Source organism: Myotis myotis, unplaced genomic scaffold (genome assembly GCF_014108235.1).
Source record: "Myotis myotis isolate mMyoMyo1 unplaced genomic scaffold, mMyoMyo1.p scaffold_m19_p_12, whole genome shotgun sequence".
NCBI classification, from domain to species: domain Eukaryota; kingdom Metazoa; phylum Chordata; class Mammalia; order Chiroptera; family Vespertilionidae; genus Myotis; species Myotis myotis.
The window spans coordinates 13619102-13636335 of NW_023416316.1; the positions used below are offsets into that span (position 1 = coordinate 13619102).

The following is a 17234-nucleotide window of genomic DNA, read 5'->3' on the forward strand; positions in this document are numbered from 1 at the left end:
GCCTGGACAACTGTGCCTGTCTGCTCTCATCATTCCTGGGCCTTGGCCAGAGAGACTGTGCCAACATTTTCACAGCCCTCAGACATGGTTTTCCTGGTAAAAATCTGGATCAATGCCCACAGCACCACGGAGGCGGCTACTTCCTGCTGGCTATGTAAACAGGATGGGAACCTATGACCTTGTATCAGTCAGGATTCTTGGTTACCAGTAACCATGGCCATCTCTGGTCATCTTAAGCAAGAAGGGACTTACTGGAAAGTAGTGAGGGCTCACAGAAATGACACGAGGCTGGAGAACAGGCTTGAACAAAGGACAGAGCCAAGAGAGTACAGGAACCCCAGCCGAGGGCATGCTGCAGGTACAGTTTGATCCAGGCCCCTCTACTGAGCCTGACTTTGACCTGCCAGGGTCCCCTCACCACTCACTCAAGTGGCAGCCCTGGGAACGAGTAGCTGATCGGTAGACATTATGTTTCATATGTGCTTGTCCACTGTCTAGGCAGGAGGAGATGCTGGGAAAGAATTTTGCTTCACTAGGTTTTTGTAGTGATGGTGGCCATGGGAAGTGGATGCTAGTGTTTCTCTCCTTCACAAAGGGGAATTTCCCCCAAGAGGGAAACCAGGGTTCAAAGGTGGGGGTAAATACTAAACAGATTGATTACAAGTAATTGATTGCAAGTAACTGATTACAGCTAAACCTGAATCCTTGGAGCTATTGACCTAAGCCAATAACAGTTAGATGGTATTGCTTACAAAGGAGCAAGGTAGAGCGGATAGAACTGAGGGTTCGAACAGGGGTGACCCAAGGTCAAGGTCTACCTCTAATTAGCATCGTGACTCTGGGGCAAGAGCCTTGACTTCCTACTCTGAAAAATGGGGATAAAACTACATACAGCTCACAAAATCGCAATGACAGCTTTGTAAACTGTGAAGTATTTTGAGCTTAGATGCAGTCAGCTTAAGGCCTGGTCCCCAGGAAATGCCCAGTACGTGTTCGTTGGGTGAATGGATAAATAAGTGATCAGTGATGATCTTTAGCCTTATAATTTGACCATCAGCTTTGCAGAAAAAAAAAGACAAATGCTGTTGAACTCTGATGTGGGTTTCGTGAGCTGAGTGAGACCTCATAAATGAGCCTGCATCTTTTTTTTTTTTTTTTTTAACAACCCTTTTGACGTTTACATTTTAATATGTGAAACCTGGCTACTTGTCTCAGGGAGCGTTTATGGAAAGAAAGCTTCCAGTTGGCTTTGGGGAAGCCTATAAAAATGTACCGAAAACTTCAACCAGTCAGAAGTTTGGAGCTGTTGGAGGACAGAGCGGGTGACGCCATACACCCTGGTGAGGCCCACAGCACTTCAATAATTAGCTCTCTGGGCAAGAGAATGCGTTTTTCCTTCCTTCCTGGTTCCTAGTCAAAGGATGGGGCCCAGAATCTGTTAAAGAGAAACCGCAGCTTTCAAATAACAGACAAACACATCTTCAACCAGGCAGTTTGTGATTCAGCCGCTTCTAAGGACATGGGGGAGGGAAGGGTTTTTGAGAGTTTTAACTTCAGCAGCTAATCACAATAGCCACACCTCCCCCTCTCTGTCAGCTTTCCAAGTCCTACCTTTCCCCTACCTCAAGTCTGACCTCCTCCAAGAAGTCCTCCTTGATAACCCCAGCCCAAATTCAATTTTGTTAGCTTGGCATGCAAAGCCTTTGTGATTTAGCCCCCTCCCTTCTCTGTGGCCTCTTCTCATACTCCCCAATTCCATCCTTGATAGAGCCATGCCAGAACCTTCGGCTCCACCTCTTTCCTCCATGGGGGCCTCCGAGCCTTGGACTGGCTGGATTTCCTTCTTTATGTGGCTGCATGGTATTTATTCCCCAGACCCAGCCCAGGCCTCTCCTCCGGAGGATGGAGGGGGTGGGGTGGGGTGGAGAGTTTGAATCCCCCAGACTGAGTAGGTGCCCCTGCTTCGGCTCCCCAGAGCACTCATGCACCTCACAGCCCACTTACTCACTGCCTCCAGCCTCTCCCCCCTCCAGGGAGCTCTGGTTCAGAGAAGGGGCTCCCTTTTCAGCCCTGCTCTTCACACCTGGCAGAACCCTTGGGTCACCTGAGGAGCTTTAAAATGCTGATGCCTGTGTTCTCATCTGCAGGGAACTTGATTTAATTGGTCTGGGAGGTGGCCTGGGCATGGGGTTGGGGAGCATGGGTTGAAAAGTTCCCCAGGTGGGTCTAATGTCGAGCAACACCGTCATTTATAGCACGTGACTCGGGATTTCCCCAGCAACTCACAAGAACTGCCCTCCAGGCCCCTGTTGGGGAGCGTGGCTTTGAACTCACAACCCACTGTACTTGCCAAAAGTTGTGTTGAAAGAAACCCTATTCATCCATGTAGCTGGATCAGCCGTGCCCACCCAGCCCTCCAGGGCCCACCTAGCCTTCCAGGGTCCATTGGGAGAGATCACCTGTTACAGAGATGCCTGTCTGATCCCAAAACCCAAGGAGCAGGGCCTGGGACTCCGCACAATAAACAAGCTACTGAGGGCTTCTGATGCACCATGCTGTACCTCACCTCAAAATCTCCCCAAAACGGGGCCGGCCCGAAAGCTCCCAATGACTTGCAAAGCCAGGCAGGGAAGTTAACAGCAAAAAGGGCTTTGGGGAACCATGGGGGACTGACTGGAAAAGGACTCTGCTCTGGCCAGTTCTTGTTCTTGGGGCCTCATGTTGTCAAATCCGTTTTTAAAAACACACACCACCCAAATCTGGATTTTTTACGTGAAATCTGTTTAAGGTTGACAACTAATTCAAACTATTTAAATACACTTTTCAGGTCACACAGAGCTTGCCTGAGGACTGCGTTTAGCTAGTGGACTGCCAGTTCGCTACGTGTGCTCCCTGTAAACCCCGCGCATGGAGAAGCTGGAGAGCGGCGCACCTGCCCTGCGGGTCACTCTCTCTTCTGAGCGGCTTCTCTGCTTTGGGACGTGAGCCACGCGGAGGGGAGCACAGGAAACTGCCCGAGGCTCGTGCTGTACGTGCACGGAGCATGCTGTTTGGGACACTGCTCCTCAGGCTCCACGGTGCCAGCTCCGGTGCCAGCTCCCCAGGGAAGGCCCCTGGTCTCAGGGCCTACGAGAGTCATGTTTCGCCTCAGCAACAAGTTTGTTAGTGTCTTATGGACCCTGAACCGCATGGGATTGGGCTTTGCCTGCTGGAAAGCTCAGAGGACAATCTGGCTCCGTCACATGTAGGACCTCACGGTCTGTACTCTTGTACCTATTTCATTCCTGGCTTCTTCTGATCTTTCCAACCTCTATTTTCCATCTGTCACCATCTCATGACCACATTTTCACATATTAATTCTCTTGTATATCAAGTAAAGTTAATTGCTTTCTGAAATAAGGCAGGCTATAAATAAGCTCATACAAAATAGCAAGTGCTCAAAAAGAGTTTGTTGAATGACTAACTACTTGAATGATTCATCTTGCGGTCCCCCTCAGGGCCTGCACAGAGCAGGTGTTCAGGAAATGTGGGGCAGAGGATGGAGTGGAAAGTGACAGTTTAGCGATGGGGAGACAATAGCCCTTCATTTCCTAGCGACCAGGGCCTTCGCCAATCGAAGCTCTCTTAGCGTCAGTTTCCTCATCTGCAAAATGGGGATCTTCTTGGCACCTACCTTACCAGAGTTTTGGGAGGATTCAATGAGGTTATGGATATAAAGTGTCTGGTACATAACAGGCACTCAATAAATGGCAGCTGTGACGCTTACTAACAACACTCTCATATATGATGTCATTATTTAACAGCCTAATTTTAATAAGGATTCTCTCACTCGGCTCAGGTCCGCTAGAGTCTGACAAATAAGTCACGTGTACCCACCGGGGGAATAAAACAGACGTGCACCTCACTCACTCCCAGGTCTGCTTACCACGCGCAGGTCAGGTCACCCTTGGTTGCAATGCTGACTGCAGGAGCTTCTTGTCCGAGTCCAGGAGTCTGCAGCTGCCCCTTCACACTCTTCCCAGCATGCACAGGTGCTGAAGGCCCTGTCCTGCTTCCCTAGCCTCAGCTCTCCAGCTCTCACCCTGTACCTCCCTGTGCTGGGAGCCTCTGGCAGTTTCCTCCAAGCTTTTCAGCACCTTCCCTAACCCTGCCTGGGATCACTTAAGGAAGCAAACTCATGCTGAGTGGTCACACCCTCACTGATGGGTGCACTCATGCTCCAGGAAGTTTGCATCTGGGGCATTCAGGAGGTGCCCTCGGAGGGCTGAAGGTCATGTCTGGGGGCAGTTCTCTGAGGGTGGGACACACGTGTGACAGTCAGGAATGGAACCCTCTAATACCTGTACAGGGAAGGCGATGCATCACAAATTCTTGCTGTGGAAAGTGGGTGATGCTGATTTTATGGTTGGCCTAAGGGCAGAAAATTTATTCAGAGAGGGCCCCATTGTGTAGGGCAGAGATTCCCAAAGCGTGGTCCCCACCGACAGCATCAGTACCAACTGGGAATGTGGGATGGGTGCAAATTCTGGGCCCCACCCCAGAACTACTGAGTCAAAAAACTGGGGGTGGAGTGGGAGTGGCACCCTGTGTTTTAGCAGGCTTTCAGGGTGATACGGACGCTGGCCATCTGCAGACCACTGGAGTCATTCCGAGCCTCAGCCACCTCACCTGCAAACAAGGACAACGCTGTGGCTTCAGTAAGGAAAATCTCACACAGGGTTGGTGCTCAGTCATCATCAAATCAATTTTTATGGGTCAGCTATGACCCGATACTGTTCTGTGGTCCCCACAGAACCAGTCGTGGACCCGAAGCTGAGGGAAATCTGATTAGAGAGGTTGCATGTTCACCCCCAGTGATGGGGAACGCAGTGCATGCCTGACAGACTGAATTCACACTGGCAACCTGTCCGTCCCTTCCACCCCTTGTTTCCGACCCCAGGTAGGAAGACAGCAAGCATGTTTCCAGTTCTCCCTGGTGGCCCTGCAGGGACCTTCCCAGGCCCAGGTCCTTTATCTCCAGATGGCCATTCATGTCCCAGGCCTGACCCCATGCCCTCCCCATCCTGGTCAGAGTCCACCTCAATATTCAGGGCTGGAGTGGCGGCCAGGCCTCCAGGGTTGTGTGTTCAGTGCAGAGGCAACAATTCTGCCACCACCTCCTTCTGAACCCTCTGCCTTTGGGGGCCCATCCCAAGGTCCTGCCACCCGAAGCTGGTGGCCGCCATAGTCAATCTGTCAGCCCTGCTCAGGTCATGCCAGCCCCAGCCTATCCCTGTGCCTCGGGATCGTGGCACCTCCCCGAGTCTGGGTTGGTGCTCCCTCAGGGCGCAGGTGCGGCTTCTCGTCCCTGCTGCCTAAGCACTTGTCTCCACGATGCACTTGAGGAACATGGTGTCGTCCTTCACGTAGGCGTGCTTGGGCGACTGCAGCCTGCTGAGAGGGAAGAAGAGCGGGCAGCCGCTGGCCACGTTGGTTTCACTCTGGGGCCGCTGGAAGGACACTGAGCTCAGGTCGGGCCGGAAGGCGTCAATGGCGTGCTCACGGTTGTTCTGGTCCAGGAGCATGAAGGTGACCTGTGGGCCAGGGCAGGTGGGAGGTCAGGCCCTGGGGAGTGCACCCAGGGGCTCAGGGCTGGTGTGTGTCTGCTACCTGTGCAGCCCCTCGGACCCTGAACTCAGGCTGGTTAGGGGCCCCCAGGAATGGAAGCACCTGGTAATCTGGGCAGCCTTTGGGGGTTGTCCTATAATTAGGGATCTGATGGTCTATCCAACTGGAAGAGGTAGTTCAGATGCCATAGTCAATTTGGTTGGCTGTTGGGGCTATAGTGGGACTGAGCCCTGAAAAGGAGGTGGGACTCATAACCTGTAATATCCCTTCCCGCTCAGAGATGTGTGATGGTCAACTAGGCCGGAACCTCCTGGGCAAGGCAGGGGTGGGGAGAACAGACAGGCCATCTACCCAGGGGCTGTCAGTCAATGCCCAGAAATGTGAACTGAGCTTCTGTCTGTAAGGGGCAGATATGTGTACTCCAAGAGGCTGATGATCTCAGTGACACAACCCTCTTCCCTGGCACATGGCACTGGAATGCCCATCAGTACATAGGATGTCTTCCATCATCCACCTCAGCGGTTCTCAAACTTGGCTGCACCTAGAATCCCCTGGGAAGGTTTTTAACATCCTGATACTCAGGCCTCGCCATTTACTGTAGTGAGACCCAGTCGCTGTTATTTTTTAAATCTCCCGGCAGATGTGGGAGCCACTGACCTGCTGACTCATATTCAGACCAGCATGGCACTCCTGCCCTTTTAAACATTTTTAATAGACTTTATTTTTTAAGAGCAGCTTTAATTGCATAGCAAAACTGAATGGAAAATACAGAGATTTCCCATATACCTCCTGCCCCCATCCAATCTCCCACACTATCAATACCCATATTATAGTGGGACATGTGTTACAATCAGTTGACACATTGACACATTCTTATCACCCAAAATCCATAGTTTACCTCAGGGTTCACTCTTGGTGTTATACATTCTATGAGTTTGGACAAATGTATAACATGTTCTCATTACAGTATCATACAGAGTAGTTTCACTGCCCTAAAAATCCTCTGTGCTCTGCCTATTCATCCCTCCACCCCCGCCCCCCCATCCTCTGACAACCATTCATCTTTTTACTGTCTCCATAGTTTTGTCTCCTCCACGATGTCCTATAGGTGGAAGCATACAGTATGTAGCCTTTTCAGATTGGCTTATTTCACTCAGCAGTATGCATTTAAGGTTCCTCCATGGCCAAGCCTGATAGCTCATTGCTTTTGGTGCCGAGTAACAGTCCATTGTCTGAAGGTGCCATGGTTTGTTTATCCTGTACCTACTGAAGGACATCTTGGTGACTTCCAAGTTTGGCAGTTATGAATAAAGCGGCTATAAAATCTATGTGTAGGTTTTTATGTGAGCATAAGTTTTCAGCTTCTTTAGGTTAATACCAAGGAGCGTGATTGCCAGATCGGATAGTAAGATTATGTTTGGTTTTGTAAGAAACTGTCCGACTGTCTTCTAAAGCAGCTGTACCATTTTGCATCCCCACCAGCAATGAATGAGAGTTCCTGTTCTCCACATCCTCGCCAGCACTTGGTGTTGCCAGTGTTTTGGATTTTGGCTATTCTGACAGGTGTGCGGTGGCATCTGCCTCCCTCCCCTTTTCTGAAAATGCTGCCAGTTCAGGCTGGCCCACAGCACCTCCTCCGGGAAGTTTCCTTACTCACCCCACCAGGTGAATTTCATTTCTACATGCCTCCCAGGATGTTGGTCCAGGCATTTTTGCTCCTGGACTCATGATGCTGGAGGAAGCCTTGGCTACTAGATGTGAACTCAGGCTTTTGTTTTATGAAAAGGGAAGCTGATAACATAGAGAGGGCAAGGGACTTGCCCAGGTCACCGGCCAGTTCATGGCTAAACCAGGACCGGGACCAGGACTCAGGCTCCACTCACCCCTGCAACGTGCGCCCTCCCCCCTCCCCCCAATGTTCCCCTTAGTCCGTACCTTGTTCCGGAAAGGCCACGGCAGCAGAGCATCGTACTCCCCTTTCATGATCACGATGAAGAGCGACAGGTGGGTCCTCTTTCCCGTCCCGTCGCCATTCAAGTAGAGCCTCAGGCACAACTTGTAGCCGTACTTGGCAGTGTAGAAAGCTGCAATGTGGAAGCCAGAGTCAGCACAGAGGCAGCTGGAGAATGCTAGCTTGGCAAATGAGGAAACTGGGACCAGTGGTTAGGCATGCCCATGGTCAGGGGTTCAAAACTAAGAAACCTGGGGTTGGAGCCCTGCATCTTCTCGATTACATACAGTCCAAGAGGACCCAGATCTTGGCGCTCATCTAGCCTAGTGGCAGTCAACAGGTTGCTAGGCCCCACCCCGGAGTTTTGGACTCAGTAGTGCTGGGTGAGGACTGAGAACCGGCATGTCCAGCAGGGGACAGTGATGCTGTTGCCCAGGACCACACTTCGGGTTTAACCGACCTGCATTTTGCAGTCGGGAAACTGAACCCAGCGAGGGGAAGTGTCTGGCCTCGCAGACACTGGGGGCAGAGCCAGGATTAGGGGCCAGGCCTCCTGTATCCTAACACAGACTTCTTTCTGCTGCCCCAGGCCAAGTGGCGGGGCTCCTGGAGGGGAGGAAGAGTGGGCTCTCAGTCTGCCAGGCACCCTTGGTAACGTCACCCCTGGTGCCTCAGCACAGGGGCCTCTGGACTCTCTGCAGCTGAAAGGACCACCCAGTACGGCTTCTCGTGGCTGTCACCACAAGGGCCCCTCTGGGAGGGGTTGATTGGGGACAGGGAGTGGGGGGGCAAGCAGGAAGGGGCGGAGGAGGGACAGACCGACAGTCTGACTCATCCTGCCCCTTACGTTCTGGTGAAACAGGAAGCCAGAGACACCGCTTGCTTTGTCCCTCTTTGGAAAGGAGAGGAGAAAAAGCCTCGTGTTGGAGGTGAGGCCCCCGTGAAGGGGGCTGCCGCTGCTCCTGAGGACACGGGCCTGGCTTTGGGACCCTGCCCTGCTCTGGGGTGCGGAGCAGCCTCCAATGCCTCTCTCCATCCCAGCCCTGTAGGTCTTGGTGCATCAGAGGAGCAGACGGACAGGAAAGGGATGAAGCTGGGGCCAAGGTGAGAAGTCGTTCAAGTCGTCACCTGCAGAAATCTTCCTTAATGACCCCCCACCTCGTCTGTGTAGACACGTGTGAGTGAGGAGAGGGGAAGAGCACATAGGTCTGAGCATTCTATGTGAAAATACACACATGCGTTAAAAACAGAAACCAGCTGAGTAAGGGAAACATCTGCCAAGTAACCGCTTTATACAAGACACTGTGCCGAGCTCCGGGGCCCCAGAAATGAGTAAGCACTGCCCCGGTTTACACAATACTTCCTAACACGCGACCCACAATCACACCCTTAGTCCTCCACGCTGGCTCCTTCAGACCCTGGCTCTCTGAGGGCGGGGGTCCCACGGTATTCGCCTGTGCGAACTGTCCTCTCATTTGCACAAGCTTTGGTTCACGGCACACTGTCTTTCACACCTGACATCCACTCGAAGTCAGTAACAATTTTACTCCTGTCTGCAGAGTGTGACTGGCACTTGGGGAGGTGGAAGGCATGGCAGTTCAAATAGCCCGTTTTATGTGGCCGAGCCAGGCACGACCTCCTCCGTGGTCCCAGCACGGTAGGTGGCCTGAAGGGACCCGGTCTAACTGGAGAGAGTCAGAGTTGGCTGCTCCCCATGCTGGTTTCTGAGCCCAGTGGGCCTCTGTGCCCCTGGGGAGGTGTTACCTGGAGAGAAGAGGCTGACGGTCCTGCCGCAGGCCGACTCGTGGCACCGCCGGGTGACGTTGGTGATCTTCCACAGGAAGGTGCCATCGAAGGAGGCCTCCTCCATGAGGCGCAGGCTCTGCTCCAGCTTGCCCAGGGCCTGGTCTTTCTGGGCCAGTGTCTGATGCAAATCCGCCACCTGTGGGGAAGCATCACTTAGTCTTCCGCTCATGACCTCACATAGCCCTTCCTCTGGGAAGCAGTCAACCACTGCCCTCGCTCAGCTGGTCTCTCTCTCTCTCATCTATGTTCTTACGGAATCCTCAGCAGTTTTATGAGATTCATTTTTCTATCTTTCCTACCAGACAGATGTCTTTCTTCCCTACCAAGGGCTGGGCCCATGCTCACTTTTTCTCTCTGTGCCTGCCTTACATCTAAGAGTAGAGCCAGAAAGTCTGTTGATGAACTGAAGATGCAGTTGCTGCCCTCAGGGAGCCCACCTTCTAACTGGGGCAAGAGTTACAGAAATAAAAGCTTTACTCGGTCACTCAAATCCAGTGCTTGGCTCTTCTGGTTGGTTCCCTATTCACAGTTGAAAGAATACAAATTTATTCCCGGTTGTGCTCACGAAGGGAAGTGAGGAGTGGAAGTGGGTGTTCTTAAATTGAATTCCTAATTTTATGGATGAGACTGTTGAAGTTTCCTAAGAGGGAGAGTGACTTGCTCAGACCTACACAGAAAGTTCATGGTGGAGCTGGAACTAAAATCCAGGCCTACATCAACATGAGATTGTGATGTCAAGTTGCAAAAAAACCCCACACAAACTTGTTATATTAGGAAAAGTATAAGCTCTGGAACAAAGGAGGGGACGACAGTCCTGCTAAACCAAGAACTGTCAGAGAAGTGGATTATCTGGAATGGTCGGGGACCACCATTCTGACTGTGTGGAATCCTTCAGAGGCTGAGCCAGAGCATCTGAGAACAGCATGAAACAACGTGCTGTGATGAAGGAGTGAAGGCCCTGGGCGTTTAGACTAAAGAAGGAAGCACTCAGGTAGGACATAATCACTGACTGCTAGTCTCTGAAGGGCTGCCATAGAGTCTGGAAGGCAGATTTGTTTTGTGCATCCTAAGGGGCAGGGCCAGAAACAATGCAGGGAAGACACAAAGAAGCTGATTTCAATTTAGTTTAAGGAAGAACTTTCTAATAGCAATGGAATGAATAGCTTAGAAAGGGAGTATCCTACCATGAGAGAAATTCAAGCAGAGGAAATGAACCATTGGATGATGGGATTGATCTCTACTATAACTTCTAAGTGCTCCACCTAGAGGCTTTGAGACACAGGAGAGATACTTTTTGATGGGTAAGTGACTGCTGTGAGCAGGGAGAAGAAAGTTAGGAGGAAAGCTGATTCACTGTTCTGGACATAAGATGGGGCAGGGAACCCCTGAGCCAGCCTTGAAGGCAACCTTGTTTCCCATGCTCACCCTCTGTTCCAAGCTTAGGATGAGCTCGCGGTCCAGCTGGCTCTGGTGGATGGAGGCAGCCAGGGCCAGGTGAGAGGCCTCTACCTCCTTGTTGAGGACGGCGACAATATTCTCAAACACGCGCAGCTTCCCCTCCAGGTCAGCCAGGAGCTTCTCCTTCATGAAGTGCTGCAGGGCCAACTCCTCCTGGCTCTCAGAGCAGGGTGCCCGGTAGCAGTCCACCTCCAGGTCTCCAGTCACCTCCACGGCTGCTTGCAGCTGCAGGTCTGACAGATTCCGCTCCAGGGCCATGGGGCCTGACCCCAGGCCTGAGCCCAGCTGGGCCTTCCACTGTTTCATGAACTCCAACAGCAGGTTTAGGTGGGTGGCCTGAGAGGTGACCTCATGCTCCTGCATGAATTTTGCACTCCCCTGCCAAGAGAGTGGGGCTGATCAGCGAAAACAGAGAAGGTTCCCAAAGAAAGTCAGATCCATTCACCCAGCAAAGGGGAAGCTGCTTTGTGTGCAGTGACAGGGATTTGGAGAACTGTGATGTCAGACATGCTCACAGTGAGCCATGCCCCCAGGCCTCTACCATGATTTATCCCTGTCTTTGAGAGCCGTGATGATTCAGGACCATGGAGAGAGGCATGGGGGGATGGGGATTGGTCATTTTAGTGATGCTTACAATGCTAAGACATTAAGAACTCTCCTGAGTACAGAAATGATTGACTAGTGGGATTTGTTGTTTGAGAAGGTCATTGATGTAAGGGACATCCAGAGGAGTAGCTTGATGTTGTGTGAAAATCCTGGAGGGGCTGAAGCGGGGAGACCCAGTGGCCTAGGGCTGCAGTAGACAGATGTCCTTTCTCTCTCAGATGCTTACCTTGAAGGAGCAGCCAACACCTGCAAAGGGGCACCCAACTCCATCTGCAGCCACCTCAGGGTGATCCTGGAAATAACAATGTCATTGATGTTATAGGCATCCCCGTGGGGCCACTGGGCTCTCTACAAAGCACTAAGATTCAACAGGGCACATGCTGGGCTGGGCCACAGGACTCTGCACATGCTGGCCCTTCTGCCTGGCTGACCCCTTTCATGATCCTCATTCAAAACAGGCTCAGAGCCCCTTCTGAAGTAGTGGGGCTGCTTCTCCTGTCAGGACAGGATCCGCAAAGCACCATTCACTGTTCGGTTGCACCCACTGGTCTGGGGGCTCTGTGAGGCTGTGCTCCTAGTGCCGAGGGCAGGGCCTGGCACAGAGGAGACACTCGGCTGCATGAGTGAGCACCTCCCTGCTCCTGAAGCCCATGGGGGTGCTCCTCACAGTTGCCACCCGCATCCCTCCTTGGCAATCCACCTTGGCCAAGGAGTGCCTGCCCTGCACTGCCCTCCTTTGGGATAATACGCAGCCTAAGGGCAGGGACACAGAAGGGTCTCAGTACTCAACAGCAACTTGACCAAACTGCTAACCTACTTACAGGTCCAAGGAGCTTACAAAATGCTTTTGTGGTGACAATTCTCCCCAGGGCCCCTGACAATGCTGTGGGGAAGGCGGGGTAGGTATTTTGTTCCCATTTTACTGATGAGGAAACTGAGGCTCACAGAGGGCAAGGGATTTGCCCAAGGAGGAATGGCTAGGAAGTAGCACAGACACAGGCTCTTTCCATACCATATCACTACAATTGAACCCTGAACTGTGTGGGTCCATTGATACACAGAATTCCCCCCAATAAATACCAGTGCTGTTTTTGATCTACGGTTGGGAATCCATGGATGCAGAGGGCTGACTGTTTGCACCGATCTGCACCGTTTTATAGAGGGGACTTGAACACCCGTGGATTTGGGTATCTGCGGGGGCGTGGTCCTGGAATCAATGTTCTGAAGATGCTGAGAGACAGCTGTAGCAGTTAAGTTTTGGGGCAACCAAAAGTTATACATAGATTTTCTGTTGTGTGTGCCCTGGGTTGGTGCCCTGAACCCCTGCATTGTTCACGGATCAACTGTATCTCTTATCAAGAGTAAGCCCATGGGGAACTGGGAGAAATATTATTTCCCAAAACACATATCTGGAAAGGCCTTGTATCCAGAATACGTGAAGAACTCTTTCAAATAGTAATAATAAGACAAAACAGCCTAATAAAATGGGTAAAATACTGAACAGGTGCTTTACATAAGGAGATATATAAATGACAAGCCTATGAAAAGATGCTCAACATCACTAGTCAACAGAGAAATGCAAATTAGAATGAAATACCACCATGAAACACCGTCATCCGCTCACTAGATGGCCAAGATGCAAAAAGAATACCAACACTAAGCTTTGTGAGGATGTAGAGGAACTGGAACGTATGAACGTTGCTAGTGGGAAGGCAAAATGGTACAGCCACTTTGGGTAAAAAAAAACACACACAAAAAACCTATGGAAGTATCTCATAAAATTAAATCATACTTACAAAGCAACTTACTTATAAACCATGCTTAGAGTTACCATACAAGCCTCATTGCACTCCTAGGAATTTACCCAAGAGAAACGGAAACATATGTTTACGTGTGTATGTGAATGCTCATAGCAGCTGTATTCCTGATGGCTCCAAACTGGAAGCACTCCAAATATCCATCATCTGGTGAATGGACAATGGTTTTTTTTTCTTTTTCTAGGACACTACTCAGCAATCAGAGGGACTAAAACACTACGTGCAATAATGAGGAGGACCCTCAGAACATTATGCTAAATGAAAGAAGTCAAACACAAAAGACAGCAACTATGATTCCATGCTTATAAGATTCTAGAAGAGGCAAAACTACAGTGACAGAAAGTCTACCCATGGCTGCCTGAGGCTGCCGCGGGAGAGACAGATGAGCCAGGGGCACGAAGAAGCTTTTTCTGGTGCAGAAAAGAAACATTCGCTATCCTGACTGTAGTCGTCACACAACTGAATAAATTTACTGACATTCATCAAACCATACACTTGAACTGAGTGGATTGTATTGCATATAAATAATATCTTGATTTTCAAAGAGCTTTGCTGTTTTGTTTTGTTTTTTAAAGAATAATCTAATGGGGCAAAATGGAAATTTGAATTTAAAAAACAGAGGAGGACAGAGGTCTTTTGGATGGAGCAAATACAAAGCCACATTACTTATTATTCTTTAAAAGTAAAAGAAGCGAGAGTCATGGGCTTAATGAGTATGGTTGGCTTAGAACACAAAGCACAGCCCAGCAAAGGGCCACCCCCCTTGGCCCCACTTCCACAGGGTTCAAGCACAAGATGTTCCTAACAAGGAATAGAAAACAGATGTTTTATTGGGGGCGTGGGCAGAGGGCAGCCTTGGCAGGGAGACGGTGCCGGCGCTGGGAAGTGTACAATGACGCAGCTCTCCCAGCAGGTAGCTTCCTGACCCGTGGGCACAACGGAGGGACTGATGCTCAGCGTGGACCTGGTTATGGTGAATGGACTTGAGGAACCTCTCAGGCCCTAAAATACCCTCCAAGTCCATGATTTGAATCCTCTGCCATTCTAAGCTGGGAGTGAGAGCCACAGGAGGGGGACAAAAAGGTGGAAGAGATAAAACAGGGGAAGTCCAGAATCACCACCCAGGTGGAGGGGCACCTGTCCTTTTGTCGGCGGAGCCAAAAGAGGTGTTGTGTAGTGCAGGGGAAAGCCTGGCCCAGGTGGATGCAGGGAGCGTCCTTGTTATGTTGTGTGGATGGGTGTGGGCTGTGACCAGCCTGCAATGGCTGTCAGAGGATGGGCAGGGGTGACCTGAGAGGCCTTCAGAGGCCCCAGTGGCCTGCCAGTCTGCCTACAGTTCCATCATCGGTTAGTCACTTATTCCGTAGAGTGCTACTGAAGTTAAAGGGGCGGCCTCTGAAGCCAGCCTGTCAGGGTACAAAGCACATCTCGGTCACGAGCAGTGTGGCCTTGGTAGACTATTCACCTCTCCACGTCTCCGTCTCACTTTCTCTTCTGCAAAATGGGGATAATAAGAGTACCCCTCTCCCCCGCCAAGAGTTATTGTGAGGGTTACATGAGATGGCAAATGTAAATTCTGGTCTCACTTACATATTGCTACTATAATAAAATGCCACAAACTTCATAGATTAAAAAACACACAATTTTATACACAGCTCTATAGATCAGAAGTCCTGAATATCAAGGTGTCAGCAGGATTGTGTTCCTTCGGGAGCTCTGGGGGAGAATCTGTTTCCTTCTTCTTTCCCAGCATTTAGAAGCCACCTGCATTTCTTGGCACATGGCCCCTTCCTCCCTCTTCAAAGCCAGCAGTATCGTCCCATCTCTCTCTGACTCCCTCTAGCTTCCCTCTTGTGGTTACACTGGAACCACCTAGGACAGTGGTTCTCAACCTTCCTCATGCCGCGACCCTTTAATACAGTTCCTCATGTTGTGGTGACCCCCAATTTCATTGTTACAAATTGAATATAATTAAAGCATAGTGATTAATCACAAAAACAGTATGTAATTATATATGTGTTTCCGATGGTCTTAGGCGACCCCTGTGAAAGGGTCGTTCGACCCCCAAAGGGGTCATGAGCCGCAGTTTGCTGACCACTTCCCTAGATAATCCAGGATAAACCTCTCATCTCAGGATCCTTAACTTAATCACATCTGTTTTGGGCTGAGTTATCCCCTCCCAGCCCAATTCTTACGTCGAAGACCTAACCCCCCAGAACACGACTACATTTGGCGATAGGGCCTTTAAGGAGGTCAGAGTTAAAGTGAGGTCATTAGGGTGAGCCCCAAGCGATATGACTGGTGTCCCTGTAAGAAAAGATTTGGACACAGACGTCCAGAGGGAAGACAATGTGAAGATAGGGAAAAGGGATGACATCGGCATCTCCAGGCCGAGGAGAGAGGCCTCAGAAGAAACAAACCCTGTCTGGAACATCTTGCCTCCAGATCTATGAGAAAATAAGTTTCTGTTGGGGCCTCCAGTCTGTGGTACTTGGTGATAGCAGCCTTCGTAGACTGATATAGCCACATAAGGCAACGGATTCATAGGGGTTATTAACATGTGGGCATCTTTGGGGAACATCATTCTGCATAGGGAAATACTCAATAAATGTTAGCCATTGTTATTATTATTAGTAATATTCCTGTGGATTAAGCACTGCTGTTGGGACCTTTTTTCTCCCTCTGATGGCTGTCATATATACATGCATTTCATTTAATCCTCACATCTCAAACTTTTGATAACGAATTCTATAAAACACCATTTCCCCATTGCATTTCCTCGAGGAGGCGAGGAACATCCCTAACTGTATTTGCATTTATACAGAACCAAAGCATTTTTGCATGCTCTCATAGGATCCCTGTAGTCATCCTTTGAGGCAGGCAGGGTGAGATGACCTTCGCCTTAACACAGATGGGAAACTGGGTGACTGGCTTGCTCAAGGCCTCACTGGGCTTGCACACTTTGAGTAGGTGGCTGACTTCAGGTCTTCTGTCCCATCGTTAGACCTTGTGAGGGCTTGCTGCTTTCTCGGCACCTGTGTGAGCATCGCCCGTCAGACCTCATGTACCTTGAGGAGGAGGCTGGGGCTTGGTTCTGCTTCTCCTGTGTAAGTGGAGGAGCCAAAACTCAGGGACAGGCAGTGACTTGCAGGAGGCAATGCAAGGTTGGGGCAAAGACAAGGTGGAGGTCAGGTGCCTGGAGTCCATGTCCAGGATCCTTCCTCTACACCAGGAAGTCCTTGCCTTGCCCAAAGTGTGGCCTCACCTGAAGGCTGGGGGCTTGAAGAAACAGAAAAGGGAATCAGGCTGGGGTTGCAGACGAAGACCGGGGCATCTGCCCTGGGCCAAGCCTGGGGTATGTCCAGTGCCACAAGCGGCCCCTGTTAGTGGCCGCATGCTTCAAACTGCTAAAAATAAAATTCGCAGTGGAATTTCCTCTGAGGAGGAAACAGAAACAGAGAAAACAGAACCCCAGCCCTGAGGGAACACTCGTCCTTCTGTCTGCGTCCGGGAAGTCTGTGGGTCTGTGGTGTTCCTCGCCACCCTACTCACCCCGGCCTTCTGCGACGGGGTCAGCGGAGGGTTCTGTTGAGAGGACCCCACTCAGGGACCCACGAGCCTCCAGGAATGTGAGCATTAGGGGGGTGCCTGCCAGGAGCATGAGAGCCGCCTCTGTGAAGCCCACTGCACACAACAGAGGATCTGCCGCGTGCCAGGCCTGGACCGCACCGCTGCGCTGGCACAAAGGCTACCTGAGGTCTTGGATGACTGGAGGGGCTGCTTTTGCTCAGGATTCGGCTGGTGTTGAGGGAAAGGCACGCTACTGTGACAGGGCAGACCCGGTCAGTCTGCCTCTGCCCGCCAGGCCTGCCTTCCTCTGCACTTGGGCCAGCTTCCTCTCTGGCAACCTCTGCTCAGCTAGACTGCCACCTCTTCTAGGAAGCCCTGCATGATTCTCCTAGTTGAAAGTAGCCTTGCCCATTGCTGTT

At 50.9% G+C, this 17234-nt stretch overlaps 1 protein-coding gene across 8 annotated transcripts in view; it reads right to left on the reverse strand.

Moving 5' to 3' along the window:
- Positions 1-3784: 3784 nt before the first annotated feature.
- TRAF1 (TNF receptor associated factor 1) overlaps positions 3785-17234 on the reverse strand; it is a 28160-nt gene continuing 14710 nt past the window's right edge. For all 8 annotated transcript variants that reach the window (XM_036329873.1, XM_036329877.1, XM_036329874.1 and 5 more), the window contains 5 exons: positions 11655-11720; positions 10790-11200; positions 9323-9500; positions 7543-7691; positions 3785-5573 (listed from right to left, as the gene is read on the reverse strand). In XM_036329873.1, coding sequence (XP_036185766.1) covers positions 5355-5573; positions 7543-7691; positions 9323-9500; positions 10790-11200; positions 11655-11720 — 1023 coding nt within the window. In that variant the 3' untranslated portion in view covers positions 3785-5354. The remainder of the gene's footprint in view (positions 5574-7542; positions 7692-9322; positions 9501-10789; positions 11201-11654; positions 11721-17234) is intronic.